This window comes from Pristiophorus japonicus, chromosome 2 (genome assembly GCF_044704955.1).
Source record: "Pristiophorus japonicus isolate sPriJap1 chromosome 2, sPriJap1.hap1, whole genome shotgun sequence".
NCBI classification, from domain to species: Eukaryota; Metazoa; Chordata; class Chondrichthyes; family Pristiophoridae; genus Pristiophorus; species Pristiophorus japonicus.
The window spans coordinates 94,734,993-94,759,387 of record NC_091978.1 but is presented as its reverse complement, the minus strand read 5'-3'; the positions used below and the strand labels follow the sequence as shown (position 1 = coordinate 94,759,387).

At 42.4% G+C, this 24,395-nt stretch overlaps 1 protein-coding gene across 2 annotated transcripts in view; it reads right to left on the bottom strand.

The window, feature by feature from the left end:
• The window catches only part of pik3c3 (phosphatidylinositol 3-kinase, catalytic subunit type 3), a 155,846-nt gene that overhangs the window by 3,986 nt on the left and 127,465 nt on the right, over nucleotides 1-24,395 (bottom strand). For both annotated transcript variants that reach the window (XM_070868410.1, XM_070868411.1), the window contains 4 exons: nucleotides 14,857-14,931; nucleotides 11,514-11,682; nucleotides 6,408-6,498; nucleotides 804-929 (listed from right to left, as the gene is read on the bottom strand). In XM_070868410.1, coding sequence (XP_070724511.1) covers nucleotides 804-929; nucleotides 6,408-6,498; nucleotides 11,514-11,682; nucleotides 14,857-14,931 — 461 coding nt within the window. The remainder of the gene's footprint in view (nucleotides 1-803; nucleotides 930-6,407; nucleotides 6,499-11,513; nucleotides 11,683-14,856; nucleotides 14,932-24,395) is intronic.

Here is a 24,395-nt window from a genome sequence, read left to right as displayed (position 1 = left end):
CAACCCCTTAAGTATCATTCGCCAATCTATCCTAGCCAATTCACGCCTCATACCTTCAAAGTTACCCTTCTTTAAGTTCTGGACCATGGTCTCTGAATTAACTGTTTCATTCTCCATCCTAATGCAGAATTCCACCATATTATGGTCAATCTTCCCCAAGGGGCCTCGCACAGCGAGATTGCTAATTAATCCTCTCTCATTACACAACACCCAGTCTAAGATGGCCTCCCCCCTAGTTGGCTCCTCGACATATTGATCTAAAAAACCATCCCTTATGCACTCCAGGAAATCCTCCTCCACCGTATTGCTTCCAGTTTGGTTAGCCCAATCTATGTGCATATTAAAGTCACCCATTATAACTGCTGCACCTTTATTGCATGCACCCCTAATTTCCTGTTTGATGCCCTCCCCATCAAGACAGAGATCAATAGATCTTTGGATACCAAGGGAATCAAGGGATATAGAGGGGTAGGGCAGGAAAATGGAGCTGAGGTAGAAGATCAGCAATGAATGGCAGAGCAGGTTTGAAGGGCCAAATGGTCGACTCCTGCTCCTATTTCTTATATTGTTAAACATTTCCTTAGTCGCCAAACACTGAGCCAAATAGCTGTAAATTTATACAATTCTATTTATTGTAAATGAGCAAATTAGCAAAAATGTAGCCTTATATATGGAAGAATGGGGAAAAGTTAGCTAATCATTGAGACTACACATGCTCCTAGGTGATTTACATTATGGTTTTGCTGATAAAATTTAGAGTCCAACTTTTAAAGCTTAAAAATAAAGTTTTATTTGGTACCAACCTGAGCAAATTTGTGTATTTGTTCTACCACTGCAGCAAACAAGGCACCCACACTTTCATCTATCAAACTCTGCATGTAATGAACTGCCTCTTCATCAGAAAGATCCAGGCGGAATTTGTCCTGCACCTGTATATAGAATGAGGACATATAATTAAATGCACAAACAAATTTATAACTTGTATCAACAGCTTTCAAACTTGTTACTTTCGTAATTAATTGTGGATAACAATGATAATACAATACTCTCTTCATAAGGTACAGTATAAAAAGAAAACAAACGCAGTGACTCTAGAGGATCTGATTTGTGTTTGTCCTGATGGACTTATGACCATGATTCAGACTAAGACCAAAACTTCCTCACCTGCAGGTACCTGCAGCAATCTCAAGAGGGATAGGTGCATCAGCTCTACCGAGCTCAGAATTTTAAAAATTACAATTTGATATTTCCTGTTCTCTAAATGAAGCTAATAGTTAAGTAAGATGTAATGTTTAAGAAAGTGATAGCTGCAGTAGCTTACACTAATGCATATAGGACAAAGGGCTTCATCATTTCCTCAAGTAACCATGCACACATTTATTGAGGGAGAACCAAACAAGAATTTGATGAGCATTGTTATTCTATGGTTATACTTGATTTTTTTGAAATAGACTCTTTCCAAAAAAAGGACTATTTTTATGTTAGCGCAACATTTTTAATTCAGAATTAGGAAAATTTGTACAGATTTAAAGTTGCATTACTCAACACTACTCCCAATACATCAACTGCTTTGTATAAAAAGGACAGAGGTAAGTGCGGACAAAGGTGACACCCAATTAATTTCCCCCCGTTATAATGTATATGAGATTGGAATAGTGCCAGAAGATCTCAGTAAAAATGGCAGAAAATTATTTTTGTTCAGCCTGAAATTGCTCTTCTGACAAGTTCAAGGTTAACAGTTGTGTGCCATGGAACAAGACCCAAACCATTGGTTATTAAAAACAGACAGGTTGCATCATCTATTTTATCAGCATGCCAGGAAAGAACATCCAAGAATGTGCATGACTGGAAGACCAGAAAAAAGTTTGGAAAAATAAAACAGGTAGCTCTTAATTTGTTCCATCAAGTAACGTAGCTTAGTGGCTATCTGGGCACATCAATTCCAAACAAATGCAAATTTAAACTGGCCTAAAGTGTCTGCACAGATAACCATCAAGACAGCTAGGTGGTGTCTTCTACTATGGCCACCTCCCACTGTTGCAAGGAAGCTTCACTTCATGGTTGAGTGAATTGAGCAACAATGTTCCATCATTTATGGGAAAATGTTTTATTTATAAAACTATGCTTGGTAAGAGATGTCCTCCTTTTAATGAGTTTCTTACAGTTACATGGAGGTTCACTTTTCAATCCTTCCTTGCATCAGGAAGTACCTCCAGAAGTGGTTTTTAAATAGTATCCAGGGCCATTCAAACAGTATCAGCTAAAACATGACTTTCCCAGGCATTCCCCATTTAGAAAATAGGTAAGTTTTACATGCCCCTCTCCCACTTATCCCCAGCATTTGTAGAGTAGCTCAATAATGACAGACCTGAAATGGCAGATACTCACAGAACCGAAAAAGGTAAACAGGAAAATCCCGTAGCCGGTAAGGAGATTTTAATGAGAGTACTTGTATTTTGAAAGTGTTACTTCCCTCCCCCTCTACCCCAACCACACAGTACAGTATTCTTTCCGCTTCAAACATTCCAAAGATGAAGCATTAGATAGTTGCTTAAAAGGATAACCATTTTTAAGAAGTCCCATTCTGTAATTAGGTCAATGTCCAATATCCCAAAAATTATTAGGCAAAGTTCAGAAAAGTGCCTCATCTGTCCCATCTGTATACACTTTATACACACAAATTGTATTACAAGTAGCCCTTTATATCCCTGTTATGCTGTCCTAAAACTGTACATGTTGAAATTTTAATTCTTGTTCTACACTAGCACTTCTAGTTTTCCATTTTTCATTCAGCTGATCTAAATCAATGTTTGAATTTTTAACATGCCAGATGTCTGTACTAGACTAATGAAAGTAAGCTGGTACAGTGATTACCTCTTACATCTGTCCTACCACATAAACACTGCTTAATCAGAATTTTCTCACTATAAACAACACCAAAGTCACCTTCACTTGTACAAGTATTTCTAACCACAATGGTTACATCTTTTACATAAGTTAAACAAAAAGCCTTTTATCATTCCAAGTTTGAGATTCAATCTCTCATCCTCAACAATGCTGAACCCAATACTGGAGCGCAAAAAAGCTGAAATGTTTACAAGCATCGTCAGCCAAAAGTGCCAAGAGTGGATGATCCTGCTCGGCCTCCTCCCGGGGACCTTGACATGATAGGTGCCAGTGCCAAGATGATTTGGTTCACCCCACATGACATTAAGATGTAGCCGAATGCAAAGGCCAAGGGCTCTCACAATATGCTGTAGTGCTGAAGACCTGCATGCCAGATCTGGCTGCCGCCCACCCAAACTATTCCAGTGCACCTATGATACTACCCAATAAAAGTAAAACATCGCCCAGGTATGTTCTAACCATAAAAACAAAAACAAGATAAATCTACTCGTGTCAATTACCATCCTGTCAATCATCAGCAAAAAGACTCATCAATAATGCCATCAAGCGACACCTACTCAGACACACAGTTCAGGTTCCAACAGAACCACTCGACTCCAGACCTCATTCGCAGTTTTAATCCAGATACGGACTTAAGAGCAAAACGTCAGGAGAGGTGACAGGAGCTGTCTTTGACATCAAGGTAGCAAACGAGTCGGGATACAAGAAGCCCTAGCAAAACTTGCATCAATGGGGGCGGTGGTCAACAGGAAACACTCCAGTGGCTTTAGTCATTCATGACACAGATGATGATGGACAAAGTTGTCAGAGGCCAAAATAATTGCAGCCTCACAACATCACTGCAAAGTTCCTCAGGGAAGCATCCTCAGCCTAACTATCTTCAGCTGCTTTATCAATGACCATTCTTCCATCATAAGGATAGGAGTGGGATTGTTCGCTGACAATTCCAGACTTTTCAACTTCATCCTCAACTCCTCCGATCATGAAGCAGCCATGCCAGCCTACATCAGGACTTTGACAATATCCAGGCTCGCTTCACAAGTAGCAGGTAATATTCTCACCACACAAGTGCCAGGCAAGATCATCTCCAACAATAAATAGCTCAATCGCCTAACCCCAATCTTCAATTGCATCTCCATCGCTGAGTCTACCGTCAATCTCTTGGGATCATCAATTGCCAGAAGCTTTGGTGAATCTACATCACCACTGTGGCTCCAAGAGCAAGACAAACACTGGTTACCTCTGCGATGTGTGGCTCACCTCTTGACCCCAGGCATGAATTAGAAGTGTAATGGAATAGCATTCGCCTGGATGAGTGAAGTCGCAACACACAAGAAGCTCTGCAGTTTCCAAGTTAAAGCAATATGTTTGACTGCATCCCTGCCGCAGAACTCGATATACAACCCCTCCATCACATAGAAACATGGACATAGAAACAGACAATAGGTGCAGGAGTAGGCCATTCGGCCCTTCGAACCTGCACCACCATTCAATAAGATCATGGCTGATCATTCACCTCAGTACCCCTTTCCTGCTTTCTCTCCATACCCCTTGATCCCTTTCGCCGTAAGGGCCATATCTAACTCCCTCTTGAATATATCCAATGAACTGGCATCAACAACTCTCTGCGGTAGGGAATTCCACAGGTTAACAACTCTGAGTGAAGAAGTTTCTCCTCATCTCAGTTCTAAATGGCTTACCCCTTATCCTTAGACTGTGTCCCCTGGTACTGGACTTCCTCAACATCGGGAACATTTTTCCTGCATCTAACCTGCCCTGTCCCGTCAGAATTTTATGTTTCCATGAGATCCCCTCTCATCCTTCTAAACTCCAGTGAATACAGGCCCAGTCGATCCAGTCTCTCCTCATATGTCAATCCTGCCATCCCGGGAATCAGTCTAGTGAACCTTCGCTGCACTTCCTCAATAGCAAGAACGTTCTTCCTCAGATTAGGAGACCAAAACTGAACACAATATTCCAGGTGAAGTCTCACCAAGGCCCTGTACAACTGCAGTAAGATCTCCTTGCTCTTATACTCAAATACCCTAGCTATGAAGGCCAACATACCATTTGCCTTCTTCACCGCCTGCTGTACCTGCATGCCAACTTTCAATGACTGATGTACCATGACACCCAGATCTCGTTGCACCTCCCCTTTTCCTAACCTGCTGTCATTCAGATAATATTCTGCCTTTGTGTTTTTGCCCCTAAAGTGGATCACCTCACATTTATCTACATTGTACTAAATCTGCCATGCATTTTGACCACTCACCTAACCTGTCCAAGTCACCCTGCAGCCTCTTCGTGTCCTCCTCAAAGCTCACACCGCCACCCAGCTTAGTGTCATCTGCAAACTTGGAGATATTACACTTAATTCCTTCATCTAAATCATTAATGTATATTGTAAATAGCTGGGGTCCCAGCATTGAGCCCTGCGGCACCCCACTAGTCACTACCTGCCATTCTAAAAAGGACCCGTTTATCCTGACTCTGCTTCCTATCTGCCAACCAGTTCTCTATCCACGTTAGTACATTACCCCCTACCATGTGCTTTAATTTTGCACACCAATCTCGTGTGGGACAAACGCTCTGTGGCTGTAGTATGCTCTGCAGCAACTCACCAAGCTTATTTCGGCAGCACCTCTCTGCCTCATAACCGCTAACAACGGGAAGGACACGAGCAGCAATGTTCTGAGAACACCATCTCCAAATCACACACCACCCTGACTTGGACTTGTGTAGACATTCCTTACTTATCACCAGGTCAAAAAATCTGGAATTCTCTCAAACACACAAGGACTGCAGTAGTTCAAGATGTACCACCATCACCTTCTTAGGGCAACCGAGGATGGGCAGTAAATGCAGTTTTGCCAGTGTCCACATATTCTGAGAATATTTTTTTTAAATAAAGGCCAACTTGCTCTCCAGTTTTCTTTCGTTTCTCCTAGGGAAGAGGTGACTAGGCACCGCTCTCTCCTGTGAGCATTCATTAAGCACATGTTGGCAGTTACCGATTGCTTAAATGCACCTTAATGTTACTAGGGTTACTGCACCTCTCTATATGGTAAGAGTAGATTAAATTTATCAAAGCTTTCCCCTTACGATATAATAGCCAGAATACTAGTTTCAACTGTGGGAGGAAAAAAACAAGAAAATAAATGTAATGTTCTTGGGAAAGGAGAAAAACGTATAAAACATTAGATTACATGACTAATGTATTAAAAGGACTTTGAGAGCTTACCTACCTCGTCTTATAGAATGTAAAAAATATATATATATATTTTGCAAGAACATGAAAAGAAATCTTCAACTCGACAGGGTTACAGTTTCAAAGTTTAAAATCCATTTCACTTAAAAGGTTATAAATGCCGCAAACACTAATTTTGATTGTAAACTAGCTGAAGAATTAGATTTTAGTTACTGTATTAGAATAATGTATTATCTAAAATTGAGATTATTATTGACTAATAAGCAAATGAAATGATTTGTTTCAAGATTACCTTTTTCACAGTCTTGTCAGGCTCCAGAGCGATATCTGGGATGTTGGCATCCACCATTAGCGAGAAAAGATTTAGAATTAGATTAGAATATCTGGAAAAGGAATAAATTATTTTGGTGATGTGAATGTTGAATAGTCTGCTCTGCATTCATAAGAAAGGAGTGGCATTTTCAAATATTTATTTCAAGCTGAAAGTTACTACTGCTGTCCCTATAGGAGAAGAGTTAATTTAAGTATTAGTGACTTTTCACGGTATTTGGTAAACAAAAGGATGACGTACAATATTTTAGATATATTACTGGATACCTGGAACAATTTCAAAGTTCAGAGGTTAAATCAAAGACTCAAAGTTTGAATTATTTAACTATTTATCAGTTATAAATAATGGACAGCTTCACGTCATGCAGGGACTTTCTGTTCTGTGTAGGTTTTTCTAAAATTAACCACCATCATGCCTCATGTTCTTATTGTGCAAAGACATTTAAACAAGTTGTTTAATGATTGCAAGGTCTAACTGAGTGACCAGAACTGTAGTGTTTCAGATACAATCTAATTAATGCTTATACAGGAACAATACCACATCTATTGACTATTAACTATTGTCTATTAACTGCATTTGATACCAATTAGTCCAATTATGTAAAAGATCCATTTTGTTCTGAACCTGCTTGAATTGTTCGTTATTTGCCCTGCCTCCTATTTTTGGATAACCTCTAGACAGGAATTTTGCTTTTTTGTACCCATGCCAAGTCAATAATAGCAGCAAGGGTCAGAAGATAAACCTGTGTAATCTTGTTTGTAATCTCTTTCTTGCCTAAAAAGGTCAAATTTATGGCTACCTTCCACTTCTACATAAAGCCATTTTTCTAACCAGCATAATAAATTTATATCCCAACTTCTTATCATATCTATGATTCGCTGATGTGAAACCTTACCAAAAGCACTTTCCCTCTTCACCGTGTCAAATAGCATCTTTGGAAAGACTCCACCTTTAGTTAAACTGGACTTCTCTTCCCTAGATATTAAATTACTTTTCTTTAACAAATTATGCTTTCATCCACTGGAATTTGACAGTATAGGAGACGACCATTTGGTCCACTGCACCTTTCAGGCTCAGAGTTTATTCTGCTTTCCCTCTAGAAATACGCACTACTCAGTCAGGCATTTTATCTGCCATTGTCTTGATTTAATCAGCTAGTATTTCTATTAAACAGTAATTGTTAAACATATTTACATTCTATAAACTATTATAAAAAAAACTTTGCTTTTGCCTCTCTATTTTTATTTCTCCATTAATGTTGTCCTTTTTCTTCCCCATTTCTCCCTCAACAAATACTTGCAAGCATTTTCCTTTCTGGTCCAGACATTTTTGATGACCTTTTGTATCGTCAAACAGTATCCTATTAAGCAGTTTGCAGGTCATTTAACCCATTAACTTCCTCTCTGTGATTGACAGAGTTGTTGATTCTTTTGTTTCTCTCCATTTTTTCCAACCTTAGAAACGATAATCCGGAACAAAGTTAACAGTCACTTGGATAAGTATGGATTAATTAAGGAAAGCTAGCACGGATTTGTTAACGCCAAATTGTGTTTAACTAACTTGATCAAATTTTTTTGATGAGGTAACAGAGAGAGGGTTGTTGAGAATGCGGTTGACGTGGTGTACATGAATTTCCAAAAGGCATTAGGTAAAGTGCCACATAATAGGCTTGCCAGCAAAGTTGAAGCCCATGGAATAAAAGGGACAGGAACAGCATGGATACGAAATTGGATAGGTGACAGGAAACAGAGAGTAGCAGTGAACGGTTGTTTTTCAGACTGGAGGAAGGTATACAGTGGTGTTCCTCAGGGGTCGGTGCTAGGACCACTGCTTTTCTTGATATATACCAACGATTTAGACATGAGTGTACAGGGCACAATTTCAAAATTTGCAGATGACACAAAACTTGGAAGTATAGTGCGGAGGATAGTGAGACTTCAAGAAGAAGAATGGGCGAACACGTGGCAGATGAAATTTAATGCAGTAAAGTGCAAAGTGATACATTTTGGTAGGAAGAACGAAGAGAAGCAATATAAACTAAAGAGTACAATTCTAAAAGGGGTGCATGAACAGAGACACCTGGGGATATATGTGCACAAATCGTTAAAGGTGGCAGGGAAGGTTGAGAAAGCAGTTAAAAAAGTATAGAGGTATGGAGTACAAAAGCAAGGAAGTTATGACGAACTGGTTCGGCCTCAACTGGAGTAGTGTGTCCAATTCTCTGGAATGTACCACCTGAAAGGGTGGTGGAGGCAGATTCAATTATGGCTTTCAAAAGGGAATTGGATAAGTACCTGATGAAAAAAATGTGTAGGGCTACAGGGAAAGGGCAGGAGGAGTGGGACTAGCTGAAGTGCTCTTGCAAAGCGTTAGCATGGGCTCCACAGGCTGAATTGCCTCTTTCAGTGCTGTAACCATGCTATGATTCTACTAAAATGGCCTTTGCTTCTGTTCCCCTGAAGATTATGTACCTGAATCATTACCAGCTTTTTCTCTTTACCAATGCTGTGTTTCCAACATTTTGTTTTTATTTCACATTTCCAGCATTTGCAGTGTTTCCTTTTTAATCAATTTTTTTTGTGTTGTTTTGAGTTAACTCAACAGAGTATTTTAAAAGGAAAGTCTTGTCAGAGCTGCGTTTCATGAGCAAAACAGTAGTATTCACTTGAATACCAAGATCAACCTACTTCAGTACACTGTTACTCCCATTAGACCATGAGAATAATCAAATGCCTGGCTCGACTGACTCATTAAGCCACTCAATTTATATTGGGGATGATTTTTAGGATTACACATGTGGAGGTGGAGGCTGGGAGGAGAGAATGACAACTCATCATCATAGGCAGTCCCTCATATCGACTTGCTTCCAAGGGATGAGTTCACAGGTGTTTCAATGAAGGACCTAATGTTCCAGGTCCCAAACTCCATGTTGAAGGGCGGAAGATGCCTGTGCATGGATTTTCTTTTTTAAAACATGTGGTGGCCGTTGCACACCAGCCACCACACAGGCTTGACAGAGCTAGGTCTTGGTCTCGTGGCAAGGATTAACCAAGACGTCTGGAGACTAGCTCTGCTGCACGGACCTAGTACGCACACATATTGCAGTGTGGGCTGGCCGATGCTGCACCTTGGCCCTCGCCTCTCCTGGGCCCCGATCATGTCGCTCCACGATCATGTGCCGCTCCTGCTGTACCTGCCCACGCTCCAATCATCGACCTGGACCTTGGTGACGTCCAATCCAGTTGCTCTCTTCACAGCCGTTGCTCTCCAGCACACACTGTACCTTGAAGTGGTATGCTCCTTTGAAGGTCCCAACCTGCTGATAGTCCTTGCAGTTTGAGGCCGCCAAGCCGAATGCTGGGTCAGACCACCGCTGCTCCTTTGAAGGCCTCAACCTGCTGATGTTAACTATTGTTATCCCTGAATTCAACTAGATTTTCTCCCCATCTCGAATCTACTTATCTAGATTGTTGTATGGGATTGCGGAATAAAAACAGTTGCTACAGAAAAGGCTGCAGAAGAATTGGGGCACAGGAATTATCTTTGGTACATGTCACCAGCATACTCATTTTGGACAACACTGGCTCAATCTGCTTTTATTTTCTAAGATTATTGATTTTACCAAGAAATGCAAGAGTAGGAAGTGGACAGGGAGCAAAAACAATGATATGTACTAATGCATCACTCTGAAGTAGGTGAGCTATCGAAAATGTGCAGGTATGGTTGGCAACTCTGACTAGGTTACTAATTTGCAATAGCTCAAATACAGTGTACTCCTGTTTATTAATTTAAATCTTTGAGCAAAAATGACTTGACAAGTGTCAGCCTTGATTCAATCGTAGCACTCGCGCCTCAAAAGGTCATGAGTTCAAGCCCCACTCCAGGCACATGATCTAGGCCGACACTTCCATGCAGTACTGAGGGAGTACTGCATTGGTGGAGATTTTGTCTTTCAGAGGAGACATTAAACCCAGGCCTCATTATACCCTCCCCTATTGGATGTATAGGGCCGGATTTTCAGCTTTCGGAGTTTTACGCCGAAAACACTAACAATGTGCGAAAATTAACGCTACCGCTTTTAGGCTGTACTTTCGGGTTTTACATCTGCACCTCGGTAAGGGGGGGCGTTGCACGAGGATTTGCGGCACAAAAATGTGACTTTCGCCAAATTTAGTCCGGGGCAGGGAGCGCTGCGAGAGAGGCCTTGGGAGGGGGGGAAAAAAAATTGCAAAAGTCATTCCAAAAATACTCACAAAATCCTTAACTATTGAATTGCTGAAAGAAAAGTAAAAAATAAAAACTTTAACTTACCTTTTTTGCAGGCTTTCATACTTACCGCTACTGGCAGGGCTGCACCGACAGATTTGACCTGTCGCTATTCTGGGAGGGGCATACAGGTTGGGAGAGAGTCGAAAGTCCGATGCAAACACAATCCGCGTTGTTCCACATCGGCGCACCTCTCCCCAGTGGAACTTGGAAGCGCCGCCGCAAACAGGTACCCGAGAATCCTGCCCGGAGGGTCAAATTGCGGCGAAAACCCGGTCGCAAACTTCTCGAAAATTCGGCCCAAAAGATTCCCATAGCAGCACCAAAACAGATTATCTGCCCAGTTATTTCACTACTGTTTGTGGGACCTTGCTGTGCACAAATTGGCAGACACTTTTACCTATATTATAGTGACTACACTTCAAAAGGGGTATGGCGAGAAAGCAAGAATGGGGTACTGAAGTTGAATGTTCAGCCATGAACTCATTGAATGGCGGTGCAGGCTAGAAGGGCCGAATGGCCTACTCCTGCACCTATTTTCTATGTTTCTATGTTTCTATGTTTTGTTCCGAAGCACCTTTTGGAAGTCACGAGGATTGAAAGGTGTTCTATAAATGAAACAATTTGCTTTCCAATTTAAATAACTTAATTGAAACTAGACTGTACTATGTTTGCAAATCAGGGAGTTCTAAAACTTGGAAAAACAGACACTTTTCAAAGGCTTTTGCTCAATGTATTTATAATCAAAAACAAGCCCTCTTTGGAGTGAAGCACTGAAATGGAAGTTGGGACATGAATTACCTTCTCAGGTGCAGGAAAGCAGTGTAACACTGTTTACGGAATTCTTGGTACTGTTCACTCTGCATTCCACCCATCCCTTCCACCATCTCTTTACTCAGCTTCATAGGGGGTGGCAGAGGCTTGGGGTCACGACCCAAAATATATCCAAAGTCTATGTGAAACAATTTCCCTGCGGCAGCACAAATACAGCAATCACAGATTAATAATCTTAGCATTCTGCATTTTTTCTAAATTTAAAAACAGCACAACTTCAACCTTTTGAGTGGATTATTGTTGGCTGAAAAAAATTGGCAAATGTAATGGCTGATTACCAAACATTCAGCATAGTCAACTTCAACATAACGCTAGACAAGGTTGTTTTATATCTATATCCCACACTTCATAAATAATTATTTTTGGACTGCAAGCCTAGATGTTATAACATTTTGGGATTGAAATTCTTTTAGGCCATTTTCAGGCCTCTTTCCACCTAGAAAACAGGTGCAACGAGGACATTAGAGTTATGCACAAAAACCTTAAGTTGTGTATACAAGAGGATCACGTATACATAAACAAAACCTCCCTCTTTCTCCCGACTCAAAATTTATTAGCAGGCTGAGATAGTCTACATTTGCAATCAATTCTGCTCCTTATTTAATTCAGCAAACCCTCCAGCAAAGTGGGAAAATAATCTTTCCCAGACAGGTTTCATCTCCCTCTCGTTTTTAACAAATCAATTTCTCCCCAAACCACAAAAAAACAGCTGCTACAATGCAGAAAGATTCATCTCAACCCACAGCTTGCAAAATATGAAACAGCGCTGGAATGTTGATCTATTTATGCTTTACAGATCAGGTATAGACTTGTCCCCCCAACCAGTTACTTTTCCTTTGTACAATCAAGTATTTTCTCCATTGCACAGCCCCTGCTTTTGCCAATCTTGAATGATAGACTCATTCTGAGCACTCATGCAAGAATCCCTCTAGAAGTGAGTGCTGCCCATTTCCCTTGGGTACCAATTTAACACTAGCTACACAAAAAAAAGGTTGCAAAAATTCAATGTTAACTGTCAGCATTCCAATCAACTGAGCTCCTGGCGACCCACTGACTTGCTTTATTCAATATATATATATATATATATATATACACACATATAAAATATTGTTCCATACATCATTCTATACATCAGCTTGGTCAGTGCTATCACAGATAATGAAAGTACTATTATATCAAAGCAAATGAAAATACACTGCAAAGCAACTTGTTTTTGTACATCACCTTTAACGTAGAAATAACATACCAAAAGTACTTCCGAGAACTAATCAAAAAAATGCAGTATTCAATGCAAAAAAAAAAGCAAGTAGACAATTGGTGGCAATTCCAACAATTGGGCGCAAAAAAAAAAACTGAGCTATGCAAGAATGCAACCCATTTCCTTACAATTTGTCAAACCCGTTTCATTATCTGGCATGTGGTGGTTTTCAAAACTTGCTTGAAGAGGGACTGAATGAAAACATGGCCCCTTGTGATTTCAAGTCAGAGCTGTCAGTTTACTATCAGAAGGTTCTTAAAAGATCTTCCATATGAAGCGATTTACTATAAATGCTGACAAACATATCGCACGAAACTGATGGATTGCAGTGGCTGAGATCAATCATTTAAACATTATACCAATATACAGAGCAACTGAGAATCTAAAATGCAGTTGAATAAACCAAAATAATTTTATATTTTCTAGTACTATCGCTTGCTTGTAAGTGGAAAAAAAATTAATTTCAGGTTACATATTAAAAAAAACATACAAGAGCTATAAAACACAACAGGATTACTGAAATTCTCAACTAAAAATACAATCATCTAGTTTTGTTGGGACACCTAACTTTCTTAATTTGAGATAAACACTCATTTTACTACGTGTTTAGGTAATTAAGAGTTTACACTGTCATATTTTAGCAAAAGGAGGCAAAAACCCTGAAGATTAAAAATGGCTGTATAATGTATAATCAAGATCATGAAGCAATATTAAGTACTCTTCTGCCAACCTAAAACAGACACACACATACACATTAGGACAATACATTGAAAGAACCTAGTTCAAAAATCCAAAGATTTAGGATGAATTTATGTCTGTAGAAACTACAATTCAGAACCATATAGAAATGGTACACAGCAATGTTACATAGTAATTTTGACTGCAGTCTGAATGCAGTGGTACAAAATAGACATGCAGTGCCCTCTGCTGAATTTTTAGTCAAACTGAAACCAGGTATCTTATTGGCCCTGAAATTCCGGCCGCCCGACGTAACCCCGCAAGTTCCGGGTTTAGGCGCTCTAAGCCAGCACTTGCGATCTGTCAACTTTTGACAAATCGTACGCATCCCCGGGAGAAGGGGCTTCGCGGGCAGAGATTTGGGCTATTTGTCCAACTCTTGCCCAGCGAATGTCCTTCAAACTTTTAGGACTGGTAAAAGGTGTATGATTGTTCCATAAATCATTCTATGAATCAGCTTGGTCAGTGCTATCACAGATAATGAAAGTACTATTATATCAAAGCAATAGAAAATACACTGCAAAGCAACTTGTTTTTGTACATCACCTTTAACGTCGAAATAACATACAAAAGTACTTCCGAGGACTAATCAAAAAAATGCAGTATTCAATGCAAAAAAAGCAAGTAAATAATTGCCAATTCTAACAATCGGGTAAAAGAAAACTGAGCTATGCAAGAATGCAACCTATTTTTTTACAATTTGTCAAACCCATTTCATTATCCGGCATAAGGTGGTTTTCAAACCAGCATAAGAATTTTAATAGATATAAAAATAGTAATAACATTTATTTTTTCTATTAAAAAAAAATCTTTTTTTTCCTCAAACATTTAATTTAAAACAATTTCTATTAATTTTGAAATAGTGGTCTTTTTTTGAATTTATATTTGCATTTTATTTGGTTTTAGGGATATTCTCATTGATAGTAATGGAAGCTCTAAGCTCCCGTTACTATGAATGAGAATACTAATTGTGATTGGTGGTCCAGGCCCACGTGATCCCAGGAAGCACTTATGCTTCTGGAATACATGAGACCCTACACTGAGCTGCACAGCTAGGCTTCGGACCTGAAGAGTTCGTTGGAGCGGGACCACCAGGTACATTTGGATTTTTTTTTCTTTTGGTCGGATGCATCCACCCGTGGAAAGCCTCCGACCGCAATTTTTCGCCCAAGATCAACAAACTGAAATTACCTTCAGAATATCTCATTGTGAGTTTTAGAAATATGAAAAAGAAAATAGAATCTGAAGCAGGTACAAAAATGACAAAGACTTTGGATTAGAGTGACAAAAGTGGTACATTTCTTCGAAACTTACCCGTCTTTGTCAGCAGGAGGTTGTCCAAATGTCTGTCTCCAACTCCAAGTATGTAAGTAATCACGCAATACCCAGCTGCCAAAAAAAATACATTATGTAAAAAATATTTTAAAAAATAAAGTTGCTTCGACAACATTAAAAAAGCATCATTTTAAACTTCAGACTGCTGAACGACAGGGAACCTCCAGTCTCTCCAAGCTTATATTTATTTTCAGCTCATACACCAATACTCAAAAATCTACGAATTTTATAAAGTCTACTCAAATATAAGGATTAGCCACTATTGGAATATTAACCATAACCTAGTAAAACACAATTTTGTGGCTAAAAATATTAAGCACTTTGTATTAGCTTGTCCAGTGATGTCCTTGAAATGATACAACATGAACCATGGGATACAGTTCAGTGTCCCGAATCCAGCAACCTCGGGACCGAGGCCAAGCCAGCTTTCGTGTTTTTCCTGACTTCGGAACGTGTCTCTGACGTCCGAAATCCGGAAGTACCCGAGCCCAGGTTCGGGTATTTCCAGATTTCGGAATGTCAGAAAGGGGGGCTTGCTCTCCGAGGAGCTGTTCGGGTTGCTGGCCCCGTCCACGAGGTCGTCGGGCGGGGTCCCGCCGCCGTGGAGGAATTCGGGCAGGCCCCGCCGCCGTGGAGTTGTTTGGGCCGGTGGGCCCCGTCGCAGAAGAGGTGTTAGGGCGGGCCGGTGAGGAGGCCCCGAGGTAAGGGCAACGGCGGTGGGATTAGGTCAGCAGCGGCAAGGTGAGGCCAAAGGTCGGGCAGCGGCGGGGCTCCGAGGTAAGGGCAGCAGCGGTGAGCGGAGTGAGGTGAGTGGAGACGAGGCCCGAGGTTGGGCAACGATGGGTCCCTGAGGTCGGCAGGTTTGGATCATTTTACGGATTCCACGACCCTGCCACCAATCGGTTTGGAGTCCGGAACATTCCAGGATTTTGGGCACTCAACCTGTATTAACATACGAATGTTTATGATTTTCGGGTCTTCTGCGCTCAGTTTTTCACCCCAGAACGGCGGCAATGACAGAGGCGAGGTGTTTTGGCTGGGTGGTCAGCCTCCAGCGCCCCGCAGCGATTCTCGTGTCCGGTTTTGTGGCTTAGCAGCACCTCCCGGAGGAGCTGCGCCAGTGTGCAGTGCCCCTGGTTACGACACCGGCACAAGTTTAAACTCCTGCCCGTCCCATCTGCCCCGAAGCGCGCCTCGCCCTGACCACCTGGGAAATCAGGGCAGTCCAACCATCACATTGCCAAAGAGGTGAGTAATGGACTCCTAAGACAAGTATGATTGGTTTTTCTTTTATTTATTTTTTTACAATTTGTGTTGTGGTGGCGTGGACAAGATTTTGGGAATGTTTGTATGTTTTTGTTTCAAGTTCCCCCTCCCCCCTCAGGCATCTCTCGGAGTGCTGCCGGGCCGGCTCTTCAGCTCAGGAGTTTCCCATCCATGCGCCAAGAGGTGTACAACGCCTCCCTTAGCGCTGCACCCCCGATGAAGGGCCCAGCTGCCCAAACTTACCTACTGAGGCGCAAACTATTCCCGGGTGCCAACTTTCTCGCCCTGCCACCATTATCACCCCAAAAACATAAAAGCTGAAAATCTAGCCCTCTATGCTTCATCTGAAATTTTTCTCTACTAATGTATTCTATCCTACTCATTCTAACCATTACCCCCTGCCTGTTCTAACTTTTAGATCTTCTGCTTCCCTGCTCCTACTATCCAATTAAAAAAAAAAACCTGACATTTGACTGAAGTAATCAAAAGGAAAGTTTCCCACTCAACTGAAGACGGACAGGTCATACCTTAATGGTGACCCAGTCAGTTAGATACTTAGCTTTTAGCAGCAAATGCAGGAAAAGGTTTTCCAGTAAGAATCCTGCAGCAGGACAGCTCTGAGATAGGCCCACAAAAAGGTTAGGCAAGAGCTGGTTTCATTAGATATAAAAGTGGCAATTTAACAGATTCACACTCCAGGGCGTGGAGCTGTCTATCAGGAATTTGGGTGTATGATTCCCGTGATATTGTGTCTTTCAGATTAATCTATGGATAATAGTGGCATAGCACACCTGAATTTTGGGTGTGTGCTCCTGACAGATGAAGCTGTACGAACTCAAATTTGTAAAATTACCCTTTTTGAAGTCTTAAGATTAGTTAAAAATTATTTTTTTTAAAGGACATTTGCTATTTGTAGATTTGCTAAAATGATCTTGAACTATTCAATATATGACATCAGAAAAACGGTACTTAAAAAAAAATGTCCGTTATCTGTTAAGGACGGTGTTATACCATTGGCAAAACTTGCCAAATTAAGCTAGCTCCAAAAAAACAGTAATGGTGGTGAATCAACCAGATTGTGGTTGATTCACGTTATAGAAAAGCTGCTTTTTAATACCTCTTACAAACAAAAACTCAAAATAAAATCAGAAGTGTTTTTTTTAATTCCTTCCTGGATATGGGCGTCACTGGCAAGGACAGCATTAATTGCCCATCCCCAATTGCCCTCGAGAAGATGGTGGTAATCCACCTTCTTGAACCGCTGCAGTCCTTGTGGTGAAGGTACTCCCAAAGTGCTGTTAGGGAGGGAGTTCCAGGATTTCGACCCAGTGTCGATGAAGGAACGGCAATATATTTTCAAGTCAGGATGGTGTGTAACTTGGAGGGGAACTTGCACGTGATGGTGCTCCCATGCTCCTGCTGCCCTTGTCCTTTTGGGTGGTAGAGGTTGTGGATTTGGGAGGTGGTTATGCTGTTGAATATTAAGGGGAGGTGGTTTGACTCTCATGTTGGAGATGGTCATTGCCTGACACTTGTGTGGCGCGAATGTTACTTGCCACTTATCAGCCCAAGCCTGAATGTCGTCTAGGTCTTCCTGCATGCGGGCATAGACTGCTTCATTTTCTGAGGAGTTGCAAATGGAACTGAACACTGCGCAATCACCACCGAACATTCCACTTCTGACCTTATAATGGAGGGAAGTCATTGATGAAGGGGCTGAAGATGGTTGGATCTAGAACACTACCCTGAGGAACTCCTGCAGCGATGTCCTGGGGCTGTGATGATTGATCTCGAACCACCACAACCATCTTCCTTTGTGCTAGGTATGACTCCAGCCAGTGGAGAGTTTTCCCCGATTCCCATTAACTTCAGTTTTATTAGGGCTCTTTGATGCCACACTCTGTCAAATGCTGCCTTGGTGTCAAGGGCAGTCACTCTCATCTCACCTCTGGAATTCAGCTCATGTCCATCTTTGGACCAAAGCTGTAATGAGGTCTGGAGCCGAGTGGTCCTGGTGAACCCAAACTGGGCATCGGTGAGCAGATTATTGGTGAGCAAGTACCGCTTGATAGCACTGTCGACGACACCTTCCATCACTTTTCGGATGATTGAGAGTAGACAGGTGGGCGATAATTGGCCGGATTGGATTAGTCCTGCTTTTTTGTGGACAGGATACACCTGGGCCGTTTAAGAACATGAGAAATCAGAGCAGGAGCAGGCCATTTGTCCCTTCGAGCCTGCTCCGCCATTTAATAAGATCATGGTTGATTTGATCTTGGACTCAACTCCAGTTCCCTGCCTGCTCCCCAGAACCCTTGATACCCACATTATCAAGGATTTTCTACATTGTTGGATAGATGCCATTGCTGTAGTTGTACTGGAACAGTTTGGCTAGATGCGCGGCTAGTTCTGGAGCACAAGTCTTCAGCACGACAGCCGGGATGTTGTCAAGGCCCATAGCCTTTTCTATATCGAGTGTGCTCAGCCATTTCTTGATATCACGTGGAGTGAATCGAATTTGCTGAAGACTGGCTTCTGTGATGGTGGGAACTGGCGGATATGGATAATCCTCTCGGCAGTTCTGGCTGAAGGTTGCAAACACTTCAGCCTTGTCTTTTGCACTAATGTGCTGGGCTCTGCCATCATTGAGGATGGGGATATTCATGGAGCCATCTCTTCCTGTTAGTTGTTTAATGGTCCACCACCATTCACAGCTGGATGTGCCATGATTGCAGAGCTTTGATCTGATTCTGAACTTCAGCAATTGTACATCCCTGTCTGGAGTAAAAATAAAACGGGGAAGGTGGCTCAACCGTGGCTAACAAGAGTAATTAAGGATAGTGTTAAAACCAAGGAAGAGGCATATAAATTGGCTAGAAAAAGTAACAAACCTGAGGACTGGGAGAAATTTAGAATTCAACAGAGGAGGACAAAGGGTTTAATTAAGAGGGGGAAAATAGAGTACGAGAGGAAGCTTGCAGGGAATATAAAAACTGACTGCAAAAGCTTCTATAAATATGTGAAGAGAAAAAGATTAGTGTAGGCAAATGTAGGTCCCTTGCAGTCGGATTCAGGTGAATTTATAATGGGGAACAAAGAAATGGCAGACCAATTGAACAAATACTTTGGTTCTGTCTTCAGGAAGGAAGACACGAATAACCTTTTGAATGTAGAAACATAGAAACATAGACATAGAAAATAGGTGCAGGAGTAGGCCATTCGGCCCTTCTAGCCTGCACCGCCATTCAATGAGTTCATGGCTGAACATTCAACTTCAGTACCCCATTCCTGCTTTCTCGCCATACCCCTTGATCCCCCTAGCAGTAAGGACCTCATCTAACTCCTTTTTGAATATATTTAGTGAATTGGCCTCAACAACTTTCTGTGGTAGAGAATTCCACAGGTTCACCACTCTCTGGGTGAAGAAGTTCCTCCGCATCTCGGTCCTAAATGGCTTACCCCTTATCCTTAGACTGTGACCCCTGGTTCTGGACTTCCCCAACATTGGGAACATTCTTCCTGCATCTAACCTGTCTAACCCCGTCAGAATTTTATATGTTTCTATGAGGTCCCCTCTCATTCTTCTGAACTCCAGTGAATACAAGCCCAGTTGATCCAGTCTTTCTTGATAGGTCAGTCCCGCCATCCCGGGAATCAGTCTGGTGAACCTTCGCTGCACTCCCTCAATAGCAAGAATGTCCTTCCTCAGGTTAGGAGACCAAAACTGTACACAATACTCCAGGTGTGGCCTCACCAATGCCCTGTACAACTGTAGCAACACCTCCCTGCCCCTGTACTCAAATCCCCTTGCTATGAAGGCCAACATGCCATTTGCTTTCTTAACCGCCTGCTGCACCTGCATGCCAACCTTCAATGACTGATGTACCATGACACCCAGGTCTCTTTGCACCTCCCCTTTTCCTAATCTGTCACCATTCAGATAATAGTCTGTCTCTCTGTTTTTACCACCAAAGTGGATAACCTCACATTTATCCACATTATACTTCATCTGCCATGCATTTGCCCACTCACCTAACCTATCCAAGTCGCTCTGCAGCCTCACAGCATCCTCCTCGCAGCTCACACTGCCACCCAACTTAGTGTCATCCGCAAATTTGGAGATACTACATTTAATCCCCTCATCTAAATCATTAATGTACAGTGTAAACAGCTGGGGCCCCAGCACAGAACCTTGCGGTACCCCACTAGTCACTGCCTGCCATTCTGAAAAGTACCCATTTACTCCTACTCTTTGCTTCCTGTCTGACAACCAGTTCTCAATCCATGTCAGTACACTACCCCCAATCCCATGTGCTCTAACTTTGCACATCAATCTCTTGTGTGGGACCTTGTCGAACGCCTTCTGAAAGTCCAAATATACCACATCAACTGGTTCTCCCTTATCCACTCTACTGGAAACATCCTCAAAAAATTCCAGAAGATTTGTCAAGCATGATTTCCCTTTCACAAATCCATGCTGACTTGGACCTATCATGTCACCTCTTTCCAAATGCACTGCTATGACATCCTTAATAATTGATTCCATCATTTTACCCACTACCGATGTCAGGCTGACCGGTCTATAATTCCCTGTTTTCTCTCTCCCTCCTTTTTTAAAAAGTGGGGTTACATTGGCTACCCTCCACTCCATAGGAACTGATCCAGAGTCAATGGAATGTTGGAAAATGACTGTCAACGCATCCACTATTTCCAAGGCCACCTCCTTAAGTACTCTGGGATGCAGTCCATCAGGCCCTGGGGATTTATCGGCCTTCAATCCCATCAATTTCCCCAACACAATTTCCCGGCTAATAAGGATTTCCCTCAGTTCCTCCTCCTTACTAGACCCCCCGACCCCTTTTATAACCGGAAGGTTGTTCGTGTCCTCCTTCGTGAATACCGAACCAAAGTACTTGTTCAATTGGTCCGCCATTTCTCTGTTCCCCGTTATGACTTCCCCTGACTCTGTACTAGGGGACTGACAGTCTACTGAGAAGGAGGAACTGAAGGATATCCTTATTAGGCGGAAAATTGTGTTAGGGAAATTGATGGGATTGAAGGCCGATAAATCCCTGGGGCCTGATAGTCTGCATCCCAGATTACTTAAGGAAGTGGTCCTAGAAATAGTGGATGCATTGGTGATCATTTTCCAACAGTCTATCGACTCTGGATCAGTTCATATGGACTGGAGGGTAGCTAATGTAACACCACTTTTTAAAAAAGGAGGAAGAGAGAAAACGGGTAATTATAGACTGGTGAGCCTGACATCAGTATTGGGGAAAATGTTGAAATCAATCATTAAGGATGAAATAGCAATGCATTTGGAAAGCAGTGACAGGATCGGTCCAAGTCAGCATGGATTTATGAAGGGGAAATCATGCTTGACAAATCTTCTGGAATTTGTTGAGGATGTAACTAGCAGAGTGGACAAGGGAGAACCAGTGGATGTGGTGTATTTGGACTTTCAAAAGGCTTTTGACAAGGTCCCGCACAACAGATTGGTTTGCAAAGTCAAGGCGCACGGTATTGGGGTGTAATGTACTGACGTGGATAGAGAACTGGTTGGTAGACAGGAAGAAGAGAGTCGGGATAAACGGGTCCTTTTCAGAATGGCAGGCAGTGACTAGTGGAGTGCCGCAGGGCTCAGTGCTGGGATCCCAGATCTTTGCAATATACATTAACGATTTGGATGAAGGAATTAAGTGTAATATCTCTAAGTTTGCAGATGACACTAAACTGGGTGGCGGTGTGAGCTGTGAGGGGGACGCTAAGAGGCTGCAGGGTGACTTGGACAGGTTAGGTGAGTGGGCAAATGTTTGGCAGATGCAGTATAATGTGGATAAATGTGAGGTTATCCATTTTGGGGGCAAAAACACGAAGGCAGAATATTATCTGAATGGTGGCAGATTAGTAAAAGGAGAGGTGCAACGAGACCTGGGTGTCATAGTACATCAGTCATTGAAAGTTGGCATACAGGTGCAGCAGGCAGTGAAGAAGGCAAATGGTATGTTGGCCTTCATAGCTAGGGGATTTGAGTATAGGAGGTCTTACTGCAGTTGTACAGGGCCTTAGTGAGGCCTCACCTGGAATATTGCGTTCAGTTTTGGCCTAATCTGAGGAAGGACATTCTTGCTATTGAGGGAGTGCAGCGAAGGTTCACCAGACTAATTCCAGGGATGCTGGACTGTCATATGAGGAGAGACTGGATCACCTGGGCCTTTATTCACTGGAGTTTAGAAGGATGAGAGGGGATCTCATAGAAACGTATAAGATTCTGACGGGACTGGACAGGATAGATGCGGGAAGAATGTTCCCGATGTTGAGGAAGTCCAAAACCAGGGAACATAGTCTTAGGATAAGGGGTAGGCCATTTAGGACTGAGATGAGGAGAAACCTCTTCACTCAGAGTTGTTAACCTGTGCAATTCCCTGCCGCAGAGAGTTATTGATGCCAGTTCATTGGATATATTGAAGAGGGAGTTAGATATGGCCCTTACGGCTAAGGGGATCATGGGGTGTGGAGAGAAAGCAGGAAAGGGGTACTGAGGGAATGATCAGCCATGATCTTATTAAATGGCAGCACAGACTCGAAGGGCCGAATGGCTACTCCTGCACCTATTTTCTATGTTTCTATGATCCGTTAATTGTGGGTTCACTTTGCTCTTTCTATGGCATGCTGCTTATAGAACAGTTGCAATGGGACAAATATCCTCATGATGTGCTATGCACTTAGTCCCATTCCTTTGCCTTATTCCTTGGACCCATTTAAATTATTTTTCAAGATAGTTATTCATTTTCTTTTAAAAAGGTTTGATTTTTTGCTTCCACTGCTATTTCTGATAGGGCATTGCAACTCGCACTCTGCATAAACAAAATCTTGGAATCTCCCACTTCTTTCTTTTGACAATCTTAAATTGATGCCCTCTAATAATTGACTGATTAGTTAACTCATCAAAACTCATGATAATCAGCTCTCCTGCAACCTTATTTTTTCTCATTTTTCCTTAGTACCAAAATTTCTCACCCCTGCTATCATTTTCGCAAATTTCTTCTGTACTCCCTCCATTGCCTTTATAGCATCCCTAAAGTAAGCCATCCAAAACTAGACCAATATTTTGAGAGGCAGCGGGAGTTCCTGAGTCAGCGAGAGGCAGTGTGGGGAGGCCTATAAAAAGGCCCAGCGTTGGTGAGGCGGCGAGAGTGCGTGAGTTGGCGAGAGGCAGCGTGGGGAGGCCTATAAAAAGGCCCTGCATTGGTGAGTCCGAGAGGCAGTGGGAGTTCGGGGACGTCGGAGCGGCCTATAAAGGCCAGCTTGTGCAGCTGCAGCAGGGCGAGAAGGCAAAATAGAAGTCGAAAGAAATTGAAAGGTGACGTCACAGCCAAGGGGGTGTGATTGGTAAGTAGCTTTTCTTTTTTCTTTTCTCTATCAGTAACATTGAGCATTGTTGTTGCCAAATTAAGTTTATCTAAAGGTTAAGTCATGGCAGGACAGCTCAGACACATGTTATGCTCCTCCTGTACTATGTGGGAAGTCAGGGACGCTTCCGGTGTCCCTGATGACTATGTGTGCGGAAAGTGTATCGGCCTCCAGCTCCTGACGGACCACATTGCGGCACTGGAGCTGCGGGTGGATTCACTCTGGAGCATCCACGATGCTGAGAATGACGTGAATAGCACGTTTAGTGAGTTGGTCTTACGACAGGTAAAGGGTACACAGCCAGATAGTAAATGGGTGACCAGCAGGTAGAGCAGTGCAAGGAAGGTAGTGCAGGGGTCCTCTGCGGTCATCCCCCTGCAAAACAGATATAACGCTTTGGGTACTGTTGAGGGGGATGACTCATCAGGGGGGAGCAGCAGCAGCCAAGTTCATGGCACCGTGGGTGGCTCTGCTACAGAGGAGGGCAGGAAAAAGAGTGGGAGAGCTAGTGATAGGGGATTCGATTCTAAGTGGAATAGATAAGCGTTTCTGCGGCTGCAACTGAGACTTCAGGATGGTATGTTGCCTCCCTGGTGCAAGGGTCAAGGATGTCTCGGAGCGGGTGCAGGACATTCTGAAAAGAGGGTGAACAGCCAGTTGTCGCGGTGCATATAGGTACCAACGATATCGGTAAAAAACAGGATGAGGTCCTATGAGACGAATTTAGGGAGCTAGGAGCTAAATTAAAAAGTAGAACCTCAAAGGTAGTAATCTCAGGATTGCTACCAGTGCCACGTGCTCGTCAGAGTAGGATTCGCAGGATAGCTCAGATGAAT